The sequence below is a fragment of the Pristiophorus japonicus genome, unplaced genomic scaffold (genome assembly GCF_044704955.1).
Source record: "Pristiophorus japonicus isolate sPriJap1 unplaced genomic scaffold, sPriJap1.hap1 HAP1_SCAFFOLD_246, whole genome shotgun sequence".
NCBI lineage: Eukaryota > Metazoa > Chordata > Chondrichthyes > Pristiophoridae > Pristiophorus > Pristiophorus japonicus.
The window spans coordinates 486,455-505,700 of record NW_027252188.1 but is presented as its reverse complement, the minus strand read 5'-3'; the positions used below and the strand labels follow the sequence as shown (position 1 = coordinate 505,700).

The window sequence follows — 19,246 nt, the reverse complement described above, 5'->3', positions numbered from 1 at the left end:
AGGTGCTTGGGGCCGGTACCTCCAGAGTGGAGGCAGGAATGACTGGAGGACCAATAGACGGCCTTGGGGTGGAATGGGTTCTGGAGCGTGGCGATGTAGGTTCCTCGAAGTCCGCACTCTCATCCGTGGAGAACAGACCCAGCGGATTGATGGGCAACAATCGGAGCTCCTCGGCAGCAGATCTAGTAGGATTGTCCACCATCTCCTGCCCCAGGCCCTCACCTTCTGGTCTCTGTGGCCTTTCCTGGGGCCGCGCTGCTGGCTGAGCTGCAAAACACAAATGAGGTTATTAGAGGAGAAGGCAGTGCTAGGGTGACAAGGTGAGTCCAGCGCTACACACAGCCTATGCACAACAAAAGCACAACTGCTCTCAAAATCATCGCAGACATCACATTTCATGACCATCAACACATTCTGCATTACAATGATTTTCATTGGACCAGCATTATTTCTATGACACTTTGAGAAATCATCTATCATATTTGATTGTTCGGATATGAGTGGGTGTGACATCTATTGACTTTACATCACACAATGGTGTAAGCTTTACTCACCTGGCATCACTTCAGGGTCTGCAGATGTGTCCGTGGTTATCCGGGGGTGCTTCCCCACGAGTGCGAGCACCCGCTCCTCCATCTCTGTGATGTCGCTGGGACTGGTGGCCCCCCACCTGGTCTCCTCTGTACGGACCTCATCGTCGAGAGTTTCTTCTGTAAAAGGTAACAGGACGACCTGGCATGAGATCAGTGCGTGATATCATTGCTAGGTCCTGTCACAGACACTGATACAACACATAACCCACAGATGTAATCATGAATATTATGATTATTGTCATTCTTTACCTAAAGGCGTACACCGTGACCGCAGGCTTTGAGTAAAACATTCCCGGTAAAAGTGCAAGACCTCACATCTGCTGATAGTCACTCATGACTGTTACAAATCAAATTATATAAATACATAAGTACATGTAAATCAATGTAATACTTTTGCGGATCCCACAAGGTCGTTCCATCGTTTGCGGCATTGGTTGCCCTCACGCACCTCGTTGGTCGCTGACGAGACCACCTCTGCTATCTCGGTCCATAGGCCTTTGGGGTGGGCTTCCCACGCCCTCCCTGTGTCATATCACCCCAGCGTGACTCAGCCTCCTGCAGGAGGGAGGCATTTGCCTCGTCCGAGAACCTCCTCGCTCTTTTGTGATCCTCTCCCACCTCACTGCTGTCTCCAGCGTCAGTCTCCACAGCATGCTGTGATGCCTCCTCCTCTCTCTCCATTATAGGCCAAATTTGGGCAAATATGTGGCCGTTAACAGCTACATTTTGTTTGCCTTCTTGCTGTGAAGCTCTAAAGTCTCCCTCCTTCCTCCCAAAGCCGCCACACCCAGACACGCCTTCAGTCCCTCTGAACTCCCTCTCTCTGTCTCCTCTTCTGCGCATGTCATGGTGACCCTTGACCTCCTGAATCACGGGAATCAAGCGTTATGGCAGAAGGTCAGAGAGATTTAACGCTACCGCCCATTTGATATCGCTCGCGGTAACGCCCATTTTCAAAAATGTAAACGAGATGTTTTGAGAATGGACAAGAAATCGGCGATCTGAAAACCCTTTTTTACCGCCCACGCTGGAAATAACGCCCATTTTTGGGCAATAAGCACAAAAGTGGAGGTTCTAGCCCATAGAAATTTACAGCGCAGGAGGAGGCCATTCCGGCCCATCGTGTCCGCGCCGACCGACAAAGAGCCACACGGCCCTCGGTCAGCAGCCCTGAAGGTTACATATAAACCCACGAACAATAACAGAAAGGTAAAGAGCACCCAGCCCAACCAGTCCGCCTCACACAACTGCGACACCCCTTATACTGAAACATTCTACACTCCACCCCAACCGGAGCCATGGGATCTCCTGGGAGAGGCAAAAACCAGATTAAAACCCGGCCAATTTAGGGAGAAAAAAATCTGGGAAAATTCCTCTCCGACCCATCCAGGCGATCGACACTAGTCCAGGAGATCACCCTGGCCGTATTCGATTCCCTGCAGTACTTACCATCATATCTGCTCCGTCCAACAAAAGGTCATCCAGTCTAATCCCAATTATCAGCTCTCGGTCCGTAACCCTGCAGGTTACTGCACTTTAAGAACATAAGAACATAAGAATTAGGAACAGGAGTAGGCCATCTAGCCTCTCGAGCCTGCTCCGCCATTCAACAAGATCATGGCTGATCTGGCCGTGGACTCAGCTCCACTTACCCGCCCGCTCCCCGTAACCCTCAATTCCATTATTGGTTAAAAATCTATCCATCTGTGACTTGAATACATTCAATGAGCTAGCCTCAACTGCTTCCTTGGGCAGAGAATTCCACAGATTCACAACCCTCTGGGAGAAGAAATTCCTTCTCAACTCGGTTTTAAATTGGCTGCCCCGTATTAAGTGCCCATCCAACCATCTCTTAAAAGTGGTGAGGGTTTCTGCATCCACCACTCTTCCAGGCAGCAAGTTCCAGATCCTCACAACCCTCTGCGTAAAAATCATCATCATAGGCAGTCCCTCAAAATCGAGGAGGACTTGCTTCCACTCCCTAAGTGAGTTCTTTGATGGCTGAACAGTCCGATACGAGAGCCACAGATACAGGTGGGACAGACATCTGAGGAAGGACGTTCTTGCTATTGAGGGAGTGCAGCGAATGATTCCAGGGATGGCAGGACTGACATATGAGGAGAGACTGGATCAACTGGGCCTTTATACATTGGAGTTTAGAAGGATGAGAGGGGATCTCATAGAAACATATAAGATTCTGAAGGGACGGGACAGGTTAGATGCGGGAAGAATGTTCCCGATGTTGGGGAGGTCCAGAACCAGGACATAGTCTAAAAAGGATAAGGGGTAGGCCATTTAGGACCGAGATGAGGAGAAACTTCGTCACTCAGAGAGTTGTTAACCTGTGGAATTCCCTACCGCCGAAAGTTGTTCATGCCAGCTCATTGGATATATTCAAGAGGGAGTTAGATATGGCCCTTACGGCTAAAGGGATCAAGGGGTATGGAGAGAAAGCAGGAAAGGGGTACTGAGGGAATGATCAGCCATGATCTTATTGAATGGTGGTGCAGGCTCGAATGGCCTACTCCTGCACTTATTTTCTATGTTTCTATGTTTCTAAACCTTCAACCAACCACCTTAAAACTATGCCCCCTCATAATAGACCTCTCCACCAATGGAAATAATCCCTTACTATCCACCATGTCCAGGCCCCTCAATATTTTGTACACCTCAATGAGGTCTCCTCTCAACCTCCTCTGTTCCAATGAGAACAAACCCAGCCTATCCAATCTGTCCTCATAACTAAGATTCTCCATTCCAGGCAGCATCCTAGTAAATCTCCTCTGCACCCTCTCCAGTGCAATCACATCCTTCCTATAATATGGTGACCAGAACTGCACGCAGTACTCCAGCTGTGGCCTAAGCATAATTCCTTGCTCTTATATTCGATGCCTCGACCAATAAAGGCAAGCATTCCGTATGCCTTTTTAACCACCTTATCCACCTGGCCTACTTTCAGGGATCTGTGGACAAGCACTCTAAGGTCCCATTGTTCATCTACACTATTAAGTGGCCTGCAGCTTAATGTATATACCCTTTCCTTATTAGCATCACCTCACACTTCTCTGAATTAAATTCCATTTGCCACTGCTCTGCCCACCTGACCAGTAGATTGATGTCCTCCTGCAGCCCATGACTTTCCTCTTCATTATCAACCACACAGCCAATTTTAATGTTGTTTGCAAACTTCTTAATCATACTCCCTATATTCAAATTTAAATTGTTGATATATACTACAAAAAGCAAGGGACCCAGTACTGAGCCCTGTGGAACCCCACTGGAAACATCCTTCCAGTCACAAAAACATCCATCAACCATTACCCTTAAATCTGTGGAATTCGCTGCTTCAGAGAGCTGTGGAAAATGGGACACTGAATAAATTTAAGACAGAAATAGACAGTTTCTTAAACGATAAGGGGATAAGGGGTTATGGGGAGTGTGTGGGGAAGTGGAGCTTGATCGGATCAGCCATGATCTTATTGAATGATGGAGTAGACTCGAGGGGCCATATGGCCTACTCCTGCTCCTATTTCTTATGTTCTTATGTTCTATGCTTCCTGCCTCTGAGCCAAATTTGGATCCAATGTGACACTTTGCCCTGTATCCCAGGGGCTTTAACCTTCATGACCAGTCTACCATGTGGGACCTTATCAAAGGCCTTGCTAAATTCCATATATACTACATCGTACGCACTGCCCTCATCGACCCTCCTGGTTGCCTCCTCAAAAAATTCAATCAGGTTAGTCAATTACGATCTTCCCTTAACAAATCCGTGCTGACTGTCCCTAATTAATCCTTGCCTTTCCAAATGTAGATTTATCCTGTCTTTCAGGATTTTTTTCCAATAATTTTCCCACCACTGAGGTCAGGCTGACAGGCCTGTAATTACTCGGCCTATCCCTTTCTCCCTTCTTAAACAAAGGCACTACATTAGCAGTCCTCCAGTCCCCCGGCACCATGCCCAGATCCAAAGAAGACTGGAAAATGATGGTCAACACCTCTGCTATTTCCTCTTTTACTTTGCTCAACAGCCTGGGATGCATTTCATCCAGGCCTGGGGACTTATCCACTTTCAAAGCTGATAAACCCCTGGAGTATTGTGTACAGTTTTGGTCTCCTAACCTGAGGAAGGACATTCTTGCTATTGAGGGAGTGCAGCGAAGATTCACCAGACTGATTCCCGGGATGGCGGGACTGACCTATCAAGAAAGACTGGATCAACTGGGCTTGTATTCACTGGAGTTCGGAAGAATGAGAGGGGATCTCATAGAAACGTTTAAAATTCTGACGGGTTTAGACAGGTTAGATGCAGGAAGAATGTTCCCAATGTTGGGGAAGTCCAGAACCTGGGGACACAGTCTAAGGATAAGGGGTAAGCCATTTAGGACCGAGATGAGGAGAAACTTCTTCACCCAGAGAGTGGTGAACCTGTGGAATTCTCTACCACAGAAAGTTGTTGAGGCCAATTCACTAAATATATTCAAAAAGGAGTTAGATGTAGTCCTTACTACTAGGGGGATCAAGGGGTATGGCGAGAAAGCAGGAATGGGGTACTGAAGTTGCATGTTCAGCCATGAACTCATTGAATGGCGGTGCAGGCTAGAAGGGCCGAATGGCCTACTCCTGCACCTATTTTCTATGTTTCTATGTTTCTATACTTCCTCTCTCACTATGTTTATTTCATCCAGAATATCACACTCCTCCTCGAGAGCAGTATCTGCATTGCCCCTTTCCTTTGTGAAAACAGACGCAAAGTATCCGTTAAGAACCGTACCCACATCTTCCGCCTCCACACACAGATTACCCTCATGGTCTCCAATAGGCATTACCTTTTATTTAGTTACCCTCTTACTCTTAATATATTCATAGAACATCTTAGGGTTTTCCTTAATTTTACTGGCCAAGAATATCTCGTGCTCTCTCTTAGCATTCCGAATAGTCTTTAAAATTTTGCCTCTTAACTTTCAATATTTCTCTAAAGATTCTATAGTATTGAGCCATTGGTATATGATATAACCGTCCTTTTTTTTCTTAATCCTCCCCTATAAGTCCCGAGATATCCAGGGGGCTCGAGAATTATTTTTCCCAGCATTTTTCTTTAAGGGCACATGTTTGGCCTGAGCCCTCCGGATCTCCTCCTTGAATGCCTCCCACTGTTCCGACACTGATTTACCCACAAGTAGCTGTTTCCAGTCCACTGTGGCCAAATCCCTCCTCAACTTAGCAAAGTTAGCTTTTCCCCAATTTGTGACTTTTATTCCAGGCCTATTCTTGGCCTTATCCATAACCAACTTGAATCTGACTGAATTATGGTCACTAGCACCCAAGTGCTCCCCCACTGATACCCCTTCCACCTGCCCAGCTTCATTCCCCAAAACGGCCCCCTCTCGTGTTGGGCTTGTTACAGACTGACTAAAAAAGTTCACTTGAATGCATTTGAAGAATTCCGAACCTTCACATAAAATTTGTTCCAATCAATATTAGGATAGTTAAAATCCCCTACAATTACTGCCCTATGGGTTTTGGACCTCACAGAATGTATCGACATATTTGCCCTTCTATCTCCCTCCCACTGTTTGGGGGTCTATAATACACACCCAGCAGTGTGATCGCCCCTTTTTTATTTTTCAGTCCGACCCATATGGCCCCATTTGATGATCCTCTAACATATCATCCCTCCTCACAGCTGTGACAGTTTCTTTGATCAATACCGCTACCCCTCCCGGCCCCTTTTTACCACCCTCTCTATCTCGTCTAAAAATCCTGTAGCCAGGAATATTGATCTGCTAAAACTGCCCCTCTTTCAGCCATGTCTCTGTAATGGCAATAATATCATAGTCCCAAGTGTCGACCTGTTTGATAGATATGATCTAGCTGTTACATTTCATGCTGGCTCTTTCTGATCAATTTATATTTGTCCAAATGCTCAGTGTTACTGTATCACTGACCCGCCGGGTGTGTTACTGTATCACTGAGTGACCCGCCAGGTGTGTTACTGTATCACTGACCCGCCGGGTGTGTTACTGTATCACTGACCCACCGGGTGTGTTACTGTATCACTGAGTGACCCGCCGGGTGTGTTACTGTATCACTGAGTAACCCGCCGGGTGTGTTACTGTATCACTGACCCGCCGGGTGTGTTACTGTATCACTGACCCGCCGGGTGTGTTACTGTATCACTGACCCGCCGGGTGTGTTACTGTATCACTGAGTGACCCGCCAGGTGTGTTACTGTATCACTGAGTGACCCGCCAGGTGTGTTACTGTATCACTGACCCGCCGGGTGTGTTACTGTATCACTGACCCGCCGGGTGTGTTACTGTATCACTGACCCGCCGGGTGTGTCACTGTATCACTGACCCGCCGGGTGTGTTACTGTATCACTGAGTGACCCGCCGGGTGTGTTACTGTATCACTGACCCGCCGGGTGTGTTACTGTATCACTGAGTGACCCGCCGGGTGTGTTACTGTATCACTGAGTGACCCGCCGGGTGTGTTACTGTATCACTGACCCGCCGGGTGTGTTACTGTATCACTGAGTGACCCGCCGGGTGTGTTACTGTATCACTGACCCGCCGGGTGTGTTACTGTATCACTGACCCACCGGGTGTGTTACTGTATCACTGAGTGACCCGCCGGGTGTGTTACTGTATCACTGACCCGCCGGGTGTGTTACTGTATCACTGAGTGACCCGCCGGGTGTGTTACTGTATCACTGAGTGACCCGCCGGGTGTGTTACTGTATCACTGACCCGCCGGGTGTGTTACTGTATCACTGAGTGACCCGCCGGGTGTGTTACTGTATCACTGACCCACCGGGTGTGTTACTGTATCACTGAGTGACCCGCCGGGTGTGTTACTGTATCACTGAGTGACCCGCCGGGTGTGTTACTGTATCACTGACCCGCCGGGTGTGTTACTGTATCACTGAGTGACCCGCCGGGTGTGTTACTGTATCACTGAGTGACCCGCCGGGTGTGTTACTGTATCACTGACCCGCCGGGTGTGTTACTGTATCACTGAGTGACCCGCCGGGTGTGTTACTGTATCACTGAGTGACCCGCCGGGTGTGTTACTGTATCACTGAGTGACCCGCCGGGTGTGTTACTGTATCACTGAGTGACCCGCCGGGTGTGTTACTGTATCACTGACCCGCCGGGTGTGTTACTGTATCACTGACCCGCCGGGTGTGTTACTGTATCACTGAATGACCCGCCGGGTGTGTTACTGTATCTCTGACCCGCCGGGTGTGTTACTGTATCACTGAGTGACCCGCCAGGTGTGTTCCTGTATCACTGACCCGCCGGGTGTGTTACTGTATCACTGAGTGACCTGCCCGGTGTGTTACTGTTTCACTGAGTGACCCGCCGGGTGTGTTACTGTATCACTGAGTGACCCACCGGGTGTGTTACTGTATCACTGAGTGACCCGCCGGGTGTGTTACTGTATCACTGACCCGCCGGGTGTGTTACTGTATCACTGAGTGACCCGCCGGGTGTGTTACTGTATCACTGAGTGACCCGCCGGGTGTGTTACTGTATCACTGACCCGTCGGGTGTGTTACTGTATCACTGACCCGCCGGGTGTGTTACTGTATCACTGACCCGCCGGGTGTGTTACTGTATCACTGACCCGCCGGGTGTGTTACTGTATCTCTGACCCGCCGGGTGTGTTACTGTATCACTGAGTGACCCGCCGGGTGTGTTACTGTATCACTGACCCGCCGGGTGTGTTACTGTATCACTGACCCGCCGGGTGTGTTACTGTATCACTGAGTGACCCGCCGGGTGTGTTACTGTATCACTGAGTGACCCGCCGGGTGTGTTACTGTATCACTGACCCGTCGGGTGTGTTACTGTATCACTGAGTGACCCGCCGGGTGTGTTACTGTATCACTGAGTGACCCGCCGGGTGTGTTACTGTATCACTGAGTGACCCGCCGGGTGTGTTACTGTATCACTGACCCGTCGGGTGTGTTACTGTATCACTGACCCGCCAGGTGTGTTACTGTATCACTGAGTGACCCGCCGGGTGTGTTACTGTATCACTGACCCGCCGGGTGTGTTACTGTATCACTGAGTGACCCGCCGGGTGTGTTACTGTATCACTGACCCGCCGGGTGTGTTACTGTATCACTGAGTGACCCGCCGGGTGTGTTACTGTATCACTGAGTGACCCGCCGGGTGTGTTACTGTATCACTGACCCGCCGGGTGTGTTACTGTATCACTGAGTGACCCACCGGGTGTGTTACTGTATCACTGACCCGCCGGGTGTGTTACTGTATCACTGACCCGTCGGGTGTGTTACTGTATCACTGAGTGACCCGCCGGGTGTGTTACTGTATCACTGAGTGACCCACCGGGTGTGTTACTGTATCACTGACCCGCCGGGTGTGTTACTGTATCACTGACCCGTCGGGTGTGTTACTGTATCACTGACCCGCCGGGTGTGTTACTGTATCACTGACCCACCGGGTGTGTTACTGTATCACTGACCCGCCGGGTGTGTTACTGTATCACTGACCCGTCGGGTGTGTTACTGTATCACTGACCCGCCGGGTGTGTTACTGTATCACTGACCCGCCGGGTGTGTTACTGTATCACTGAGTGACCCGCCGGGTGTGTTACTGTATCACTGACCCGCCGGGTGTGTTACTGTATCACTGAGTGACCCGCCGGGTGTGTTACTGTATCACTGAGTGACCCGCCGGGTGTGTTACTGTATCACTGACCCGCCGGGTGTGTTACTGTATCACTGACCCGCCGGGTGTGTTACTGTATCACTGAGTGACCCGCCGGGTGTGTTACTGTATCACTGACCCGCCGGGTGTGTTACTGTATCACTGAGTGACCCGCCGGGTGTGTTACTGTATCACTGACCCGCCGGGTGTGTTACTGTATCACTGAGTGACCCGCCGGGTGTGTTACTGTATCACTGACCCACCGGGTGTGTTACTGTATCACTGACCCGCCGGGTGTGTTACTGTATCACTGAGTGACCCACCGGGTGTGTTACTGTATCACTGAGTGACCCGCCGGGTGTGTTACTGTATCACTGACCCGCCGGGTGTGTTACTGTATCACTGAGTGACCCGCCGGGTGTGTTACTGTATCACTGAGTGACCCGCCGGGTGTGTTACTGTATCACTGAGTGACCCGCCGGGTGTGTTACTGTATCACTGACCCGCCGGGTGTGTTACTGTATCACTGACCCGCCGGGTGTGTTACTGTATCACTGACCCGCCGGGTGTGTTACTGTATCACTGAGTGACCCGCCGGGTGTGTTACTGTATCACTGACCCGCCGGGTGTGTTACTGTATCACTGAGTGACCCGCCGGGTGTGTTACTGTATCACTGACCCGCCGGGTGTGTTACTGTATCACTGACCCGCCGGGTGTGTTACTGTATCACTGAGTGACCCGCCGGGTGTGTTACTGTATCACTGACCCGCCGGGTGTGTTACTGTATCACTGACCCGCCGGGTGTGTTACTGTATCACTGAGTGACCCGCCGGGTGTGTTACTGTATCACTGACCCGCCGGGTGTGTTACTGTATCACTGAGTGACCCGCCGGGTGTGTTACTGTATCACTGACCCGCCGGGTGTGTTACTGTATCACTGACCCGCCGGGTGTGTTACTGTATCACTGAGTGACCCGCCGGGTGTGTTACTGTATCACTGAGTGACCCGCCGGGTGTGTTACTGTATCACTGACCCGCCGGGTGTGTTACTGTATCACTGACCCGCCGGGTGTGTTACTGTATCACTGAGTGACCCGCCGGGTGTGTTACTGTATCACTGACCCGCCGGGTGTGTTACTGTATCACTGACCCGCCGGGTGTGTTACTGTATCACTGAGTGACCCGCCGGGTGTGTTACTGTATCACTGACCCGCCGGGTGTGTTACTGTATCACTGAGTGACCCGCCGGGTGTGTTACTGTATCACTGACCCGCCGGGTGTGTTACTGTATCACTGAGTGACCCGCCGGGTGTGTTACTGTATCACTGACCCGTCGGGTGTGTTACTGTATCACTGAGTGACCCGCCGGGTGTGTTACTGTATCTCTGACCCGCCGGGTGTGTTACTGTATCACTGAGTGACCCGCCGGGTGTGTTACTGTATCACTGACCCGCCGGGTGTGTTACTGTATCACTGAGTGACCCGCCGGGTGTGTTATTGTATCACTGAGTGACCCGCCGGGTGTGTTACTGTATCACTGAGTGACCCGCCGGGTGTGTTACTGTATCACTGACCCGCCGGGTGTGTTACTGTATCACTGAGTGACCCGCCGGGTGTGTTACTGTATCACTGACCAGCCGGGTGTGTTACTGTATCACTGACCCGCCGGGTGTGTTACTGTATCACTGAGTGACCCGCCGGGTGTGTTACTGTATCTCTGACCCGCCGGGTGTGTTACTGTATCACTGAGTGACCCGCCGGGTGTGTTACTGTATCACTGAGTGACCCGCCGGGTGTGTTACTCTATCACTGACCCGCCGGGTGTGTTACTGTATCACTGAATGACCCGCCGGGTGTGTTACTGTATCACTGAGTGACCCGCCGGGTGTGTTACTGTATCACTGACCCGCCGGGTGTGTTACTGTATCACTGAATGACCCGCCGGGTGTGTTCCTGCCTCTCTGAGTGACCTCATTGCTCACTATCAGTTTTAACTTGTGACTTTGAAGTGTAAGTGTTGAATGTTTGGTGTTGATTTATGTTTGTGATTTGTCCTGTGTCCGCAGGGGTTCTGTTCCTGGCTGACCACGCTCTATAACATGAGGTAAGTTGAACTCTAGTTGCCATCAATGGAGGTTGCAATCCCTGTTTCCAGTTGAGCAGTAGTTCGAGGCTGGATACTCTCTTTTGGTCGTGAATACACTGTTGCATTGCTCACACACGGACTGAATATGGAGTGAGAGGGACAGGGAGGTGAACCTCTGGTTTAAAGGGTGGTGTGAGGCAGAGTGACTTCCATTGAAGGGCCATTGGCCCCTGTTGTGGGGAAGCTGAGAAGTGTTGTGCAAGTGTCACATACTCGGCCTGTTGGCCAAACTGAAACTCGCCGCAAAAAATGGGCAGCTGCAGCATGGATACAAAATGGGCGAATGGATAGAAATGAGAGTGTTGTGGTAAACGGCTGTTATTAGACTGGAGGAAGGTGCTCCCCAGGATTCAGTATTAGGACCACTGCTGTTTCTGATATACATTAATGACTTGAACTTGAGTGTACAGGGCACAATCCCAAAACTTGCAGACAACACGGAACTTGGAAGTGCAGTGAACAGTGAGGAAGATAGGGATAGACTTCAAGAGGACGTAGACCGTCTGGTGGAATGGGTGGACTCGGGGCAGATGAAGTGTGAGGTGATACATTTTGGTAGATAGAATGAGGAGTGACAAGACAAGCTAAATAGTACAATTGTAAAGGGGGTGCAAGAACAGAGAGACCTGGGGGCATGTGTGCACAAATCGCTGAAGGTGACAAGGTAGCTTGAGAAAGTGTTACTAAAGTATACTGGATCCTGGGCTTCATAAATAGAGGCACAGAGTACAAAAGTGTGAATTGATGATGGACCTGTATAAAACACTGGTTTGTCCCCAGCTGGAGTATTGTGTCCAATTCTGGGCCCCGCGCTGTGGGAAGGATGTGAAGTCCTCAGAGAGAGTGCTGAAAAGATTGATGAGAATTAGTCCAGGGATAAGGGACTTCAGTTACATTAAGAACATAAGAAATAGGAGCAGGGGAAGGCCATTTGGCCCCTCGAGCCTGCTCCACCATTCAATAAGATCATGGACTCAGCTCCACAGAAAGGAGATGAGGAAAAGTGGAGGGCAGAGAAACCCAAGGCAAAGAACAAAAAGGGCCACTGTACAGCACAATTCTAAAAGGACAAAGGGTGTTAAAAAGACAAGCCTGAAGGCTTTGTGTCTTAATGCAAGGAGTATCCGCAATAAGGTGGATGAATTAACTGTGCAAATAGATGTTAACAAATATGATGTGATTGGGATTACAGAGACGTGGCTCCAGGATGATCAGGGCTGGGAACTCAACATCCAGGGGTATTCAACATTCAGGAAGGATAGAATAAAAGGAAAAGGGGGTGGGGTAGCATTGCTGGTTAAGGAGGAGATTAATGCAATAGTTAGGAAGGATATTAGCTTGGATGATGTGGAATCTATAGAGCTGCAGAACACCAAAGGGCAAAAAACGTTAGTGGGAGTTGTGTACAGACCTCCAAACAGTAGTAGTGATGTTGGGGAGGGCATCAAACAGGAAATTAGGGGTGCATGCAATAAAGGTGCAGCAGTTATAATGGGTGACTTTAATATGCACATAGATTGGGCTAGCCAAACTGGAAAAAATACGGTGGAGGAGGATTTCATGGAGTGCATAAGGGATGGTTTTCTAGACCAATATGTCGAGGAACCAACTAGGGGGGAGGCCATCTTAGACTGGGTGTTGTGTAATGAGAGAGGATTAATTAGCAATCTCGTTGTGCGAGGCCCCTTGGGGAAGAGTGACCATAATATGGTGGAATTCTGCATTAGGATGGAGAATGAAACAGTTAATTCAGAGACCATGGTCCAGAACTTAAAGAAGGGTAACTTTGAAGGTATGAGGCGTGAATTGGCTAGGATAGATTGGCGAATGATACTTAAGGGGTTGACTGTGGATGGGCAATGGCAGACATTTAGAGACCGCATGGATGAACTACAACAATTGTACATTCCTGTCTGGCGTAAAAATAAAAAAGGGAAGGTGGCTCAACCGTGGCTATCAAGGGAAATCAGGGATAGTACTAAAGCCAAGGAAGTGGCATACAAATTGGCCAGAAATAGCAGCGAACCCAGGGACTGGGAGAAATTTAGAACTCAGCAGAGGGGGACAAAGGGTTTGATTAAGGCAGGGAAAATGGAGTACGAGAAGAAGCTTGCAGGGAACATTAAGGCGGATTGCAAAAGTTTCTATAGATATGTAAAGAGAAAAAGGTTAGTAAAGACAAACGTAGGTCCCCTGCAGTCAGAATCAGGGGAAGTCATAACGGGGAACAAAGAAATGGCAGACCAATTGAACAAGTACTTTGGTTCGGTATTCACTAAGGAGGACACAAACAACCTTCCGGATATAAAAGGGGTCAGAGGGTCTCGTAAGGAGGAAGAAATGAGGGAAATCTTTATTAGTCGGGAAATTGTGTTGGGGAAATTGATGGGATTGAAGGCCGATAAATCCCCAGGGCCTGATGGACTGCATCCCAGAGTACTTAAGGAGGTGGCCTTGGAAATAGCGGATGCATTGACAGTCATTTTCCAACATTCCATTGACTCTGGATCAGTTCCTATCGAGTGGAGGGTAGCCAATGTAACCCCACTTTTTAAAAAAGGAGGGAGAGAGAAAACAGGGAATTATAGACCGGTCAGCCTGACATCGGTAGTGGGTAAAATGATGGAATCAATTATTAAGGATGTCATAGCAGCGCATTTGGAAAATGGTGACATGATAGGTCCAAGTCAGCATGGATTTGTGAAAGGGAAATCATGCTTGACAAATCTTCTGGAATTTTTTGAGGATGTTTCCAGTAAAGTGGATAAGGGAGAACCAGTTGATGTGGTATATTTGGACTTTCAGAAGGCTTTCGACAAGGTCCCACACAAGAGATTAATGTGCAAAGTTAAAGCACATGGGATTGGGGGTAGTGTGCTGACGTGGATTGAGAACTGGTTGTCAGACAGGAAGCAAAGAGTAGGAGTAAATGGGTACTTTTCAGAATGGCAGGCAGTGACTAGTTGGGTACCGCAAGGTTCTGTGCTGGGGCCCCAGCTGTTTACATTGTACATTAATGATTTAGACGAGGGGATTAAATGTAGTATCTCCAAATTTGCGGATGACACTAAGTTGGATGGCAGTGTGAGCTGCGAGGAGGATGCTATGAGGCTGCAGAGTGACTTGAATAGGTTAGGTGAGTGGGCAAATGCATGGTAGATGAAGTATAATGTGGATAAATGTGAGGTTATCCACTTTGGTGGTAAAAACAGAGAGACAGACTATTATCTGAATGGTGACAGATTAGGAAAAGGGGAGGTGCAACGAGACCTGGGTGTCATGGTACATCAGTCATTGAATGTTGGCATGCAGGTACAACAGGCGGTTAAGAAAGCAAATGGCATGTTGGCCTTCATAGCGAGGGGATTTGAGTACAGGGGCAGGGAGGTGTTGCTACAGTTGTACAGGGCCTTGGTGAGGCCACACCTGGAGTATTGTGTACAGTTTTGGTCTCCTAACTTGAGGAAGGACATTCTTGTTATTGAGGGAGTGCAGCGAAGATTCACCAGACTGATTCCCGGGATGGTGGGACTGACCTATCAAGAAAGACTGGATCAACTGGGCTTGTATTCACTGGAGTTCAGAAGAATGAGAGGGGATCTCATAGAAACGTTTAAAATTCTGACGGGTTTAGACAGGTTAGATACAGGAAGAATGTTCCCAATGTTGGGGAAGTCCAGAACCAGGGGTCACAGTCTAAGGATAAGGGGTAAGCCATTTAGGACCGAGATGAGGAGAAACTTCTTCACCCAGAGAGTGGTGAACCTGTGGAATTCTCTACCACAGGAAGTAGTTGAGGCCAATTCACTAAATATATTCAAAAGGGAGTTAGATGAAGTCCTTACTACTAGGGGGATCAAGGGGTATGGCGAGAAAGCAGGAAGGGGGTACTGAAGTTGCATATTCAGCCATGAACTCATTGAATGGCGGTGCAGGCTGGAGGGGCTGAATGGCCTACTCCTGCACCTATTTTCTATGTTTCTATGTTCCCTGCCCGCTCCCCATAACCCTTTACTCCCTTATCGCTCAAAAATCTGTCTATCTCCGCCTTAAAATATATTCAATGACCCAGCCTCCACAGCTCTCTGGGGCAGCGAATTCCACAGATTTACAACTCTTTGAGAGAAGAAATTCCTCCTCATCTCAGTTTTAAATGGGCGGCCCCTTATTATGAAACTATGTCCCCGAGTTTTACTTTCCCCTATGAGTGGAAATATTATCTCTGCATCCACCTTGTCGAGTCCCCTCATTATCTTATAAGTTTCAATAAGATCACCTCTCATTCTTCTGAACTCCAATGAGTGTAGACCCAACCTATGCAATCTATCCTCATAAGTCAACCTCCTCATCTCCGGAATCAACCGAGTGAACCTTCTCTGAACTGCCTCCAATGCAAATATATACTTCCTTAAATACGTAGACCAAAACTGTACGCAGTACTCCAGGTGTGACCTCACCAATACCCTGTACAATTGTAGCAGGACTTCTCTGCTTTTATACTCTATCCCCCTTGCAAAAAAGGCCAACATTCCATTGGCCTTCCTGATCACTTGATGTACCTGCATACTAACTTTTTGTGTTTCATGCACAAGGCCCCCCAGGTCTCTCTGTAGTGCGGAACTTTGCAATCTTTCTCCATTTAAATCATAATTTGCTTTTCTCTAATTTCTGCCAAAGTGGATAACCTCACATTTTCCCACATTATACTCCATCTGTCAAATTTTTGCCCACTCACTTAGCCTGTCTATATCCCTTTGCAGATTTTTTGTGTCCTCCTCACAATTTGCTTTCCCACCCATCTTTGTATCATCAGCAAACTTGGCTACATTACACTCGGTCCCTTCATCCAAGTCATTAATATAGTCACTGTTACTAGTCACTGTTTGCCAACCAGAGAATGACCCATTTATCCCGACTCTCTGTTTTCTGTTAGTTAGCCAATCCACTATCGATGCTAATATATTACCCCCAACCCCATGAACTTTTATCTTGTGCAGTAACCTCTTATGTGGCACCTTATCGAATGCCTTCTGGAAATCCAAATACACCACATCCACTGGTTCCCCCTTATCCACCCTGCTCATTACATCCTCAAAGAACTCTAGAAAATTTGTCAAACATGATTTCCCTTTCATAAAACCATACTGACTCTGCTTGATTGAATTATGCTTTTCCAAATGTCCTGCTACTGCTTCCTTAATAATGAACCCCAGCATTTTCCCAACGACAAATGTTAGGCTAACTGGTCTATAGTTTGCTGCTTTCTGTCTGCCTCCTTTTTTAAATAGGGGCGTTACATTTGCGGTTTTCCAATCTGCTGGGACCTCCCCAGAATCCAGGGAATTTTGGTAAATTACAACCAATGCATCCACTATCTCTGCAGCCACTTCTCTTAAGACCCTAGGATGTAAGCCATCAGGTCCAGGGGACTTGTCCACCTTTAGTCCCATTATTTTATCGAGTACTATTTCTTTAGTGATAGTGATTGTATTAAGTTCCTCCCTAACAATAGCCCCTTGATTATCCACTATTGGGATGTTTTTAGTGTCTTCTACTGTGACGACCGATACAAAATATTTGTTCAACGTCTCTGCCATTTCCCTGTTCCCCATTATCAATTCCCCAGTCTCATCCTCTCGGGGACCAACATTTACTTTAGCCACTCTTTTCTTTTTTATGTCGAAACTCTTACAATCTGTATTTATATTTCGTGCTAGTTTACTTTCATAATCTATCTTCCCACTGTATCATTCTTTTAGTTGTTCTCTGCTGGCTTTTAAAAGTTTCCCAATCCTCTGGCCTCCCGCTAGTCTTGACCACATTGTATGCCCTTGTTTTCAATTTGATACCATCCCTTATTTCCTTAGTTAGCCATGGATGGTTATCCCTTCTCTTACAGTCTTTCCTTCTCATTGGCATATATTTTTGTTGCGAGTTATGAAATATCTCCTTAAATGTCTGCCACTGCTCATCAACCGTCCCATTCCATTCTTTAATCTATTTTCCCAGTCCACTTTAGCCAACTCTGCCCTCATACCTTTGCAGTCTCCTTTATTTAAGCTTAGAGCCCTGGTTTGAGATCCAACTTTCTCACCCTCCAACTGAATTTGAAATTCAACCGTGTTATGGTCACTCTTTCCTAGAGGATCCTTTACAAGGAGATCATTTATTAATCCTGCCTGATTACACAGTACTAGATCTAAGATAGCCTGCTCCCTGGTTGGTTCTGCAACATACTGTTCAAGGAAACTATTCCGGAAACACTCTATGAACTCTTCCTTTGCCCAATCAATATGAAGGTTAAAATCACCCAAGGTTATTGCCGTTCCTTTATTACAAGCCTCCATTATTTCTTGATGTATACTCCGTCCAACAGTGTAGCTACTATTAGGGGGCCTATAGACTACGCCCACCAGCGACTTTTTCCCTTTATTATTCCTTATCTCCACTCAAACTGATTTAACATAGAAACATAGAAACATAGAAAATAGGTGCAGGAGTCGGCCATTCGGCCCTTCGAGCCTGCACCACCATTCAATAAGATCATGGTTGATCATTCACCTCAGTACCCCTTTCCTGCTTTCTCTCCATACCCCTTGATCCCTTTAGCCATAAGGACCATATCTAACTCCCTCTTGAATATACCTAACAAACTGGCATCAACAACTCTCTGTGGTAGAGAATTCCACAGTTTCACAACTCTCTGAGTGAAGAGGTTTTTCCTCATCTCGGTCCTAAATGGCTTACCCCTTATCATTAGACTGTGACCCCTAATTCTGGACTTCCCCAAATCGAGAACATTCTTCCAGCATCTAACCTGTCCCATTCCGTCATCATTTTATATGTTTCTATGAGATCCCCTCTCATTCTTCAAAACTCCAGTGAATACAGGGCCAGTCGATCCAGTCTCTCCTCATATGTCAGTCCCGCCATCCCGGGAATCAGTCTGGTGAATCTTCGCTGCACTCCCTCAATAGTAAGAACGTCCTTCCACAGATTAGGAGACCAAAACTGAACACAATATTCCAGGTGAGGCCTCACCAAGGCCCTGTACAACTGCAATAAGACCTCCCTGCTCCTATACTCAAATCCCCTCGCTATGAAGGCCAACATACCATTTGCCTTCTCCACCGCCTGCTGTACCTGTATGCCAACTGTCAATGACTGATGAACCATGACACCAGGTCTCGTTGCACCTCCCCTTTTCCTAATCTGCCACCATTCAGATAATATTCTTTGTGTTTTTGCCCCCAAAGTAGATAACCTCACATTTATCCACATTATACTGCATCTGCCATGCATTTGCCCACTCACCTAACCTGTCCAAGTCACTCTGCAGCCTCTTAGCGTCCTCCTCACAGCTCACACCGCCACCCAGTTTAGTGTCACCTGCAAACTTGGAGATATTACACTCAATTCCTTCATCTAAATCATTGATGTATATTGTAAAGAGCTGGGGTCCCAGCACTGAGCCCTGCGGCACTCCACTAGTCACTGCCTGCCATTCTGAAAAGGACCCGTTTATCCCGACTCTCTGCTTCCTGTCTGCCAACCAGTTCTCTATCCACGTCAATACATTACCCCCAATACCATGTGCTTTAATTTTGAACACTAATCTCTTGTGTGGGATCTTGTCTAAAGCTTTGTGAAAGTCCAAATACACCACATCCACTGGTTCTCCCTTGTCCACTCTACTAGTTACATCCTCAAAAAATTCCAGAAGATTTGTCAAGCACGATTTCCCTTTCATAAATCCATGCTGACTTGGACCGATCCTGTCACTACTTTCCAAAAGCGCTGCTATTTCATCTTTAATAATTGATTC

At 47.9% G+C, this 19,246-nt stretch overlaps 1 protein-coding gene across 1 annotated transcript in view; it reads left to right on the top strand.

The window, feature by feature from the left end:
* Positions 1 to 19,246, top strand: part of tmem63c (transmembrane protein 63C) — a 192,514-nt gene that overhangs the window by 19,207 nt on the left and 154,061 nt on the right. Inside the window, exon 6 of the mRNA XM_070871360.1 lies at positions 11,342 to 11,379. Coding sequence (XP_070727461.1) covers positions 11,342 to 11,379 — 38 coding nt within the window. The remainder of the gene's footprint in view (positions 1 to 11,341; positions 11,380 to 19,246) is intronic.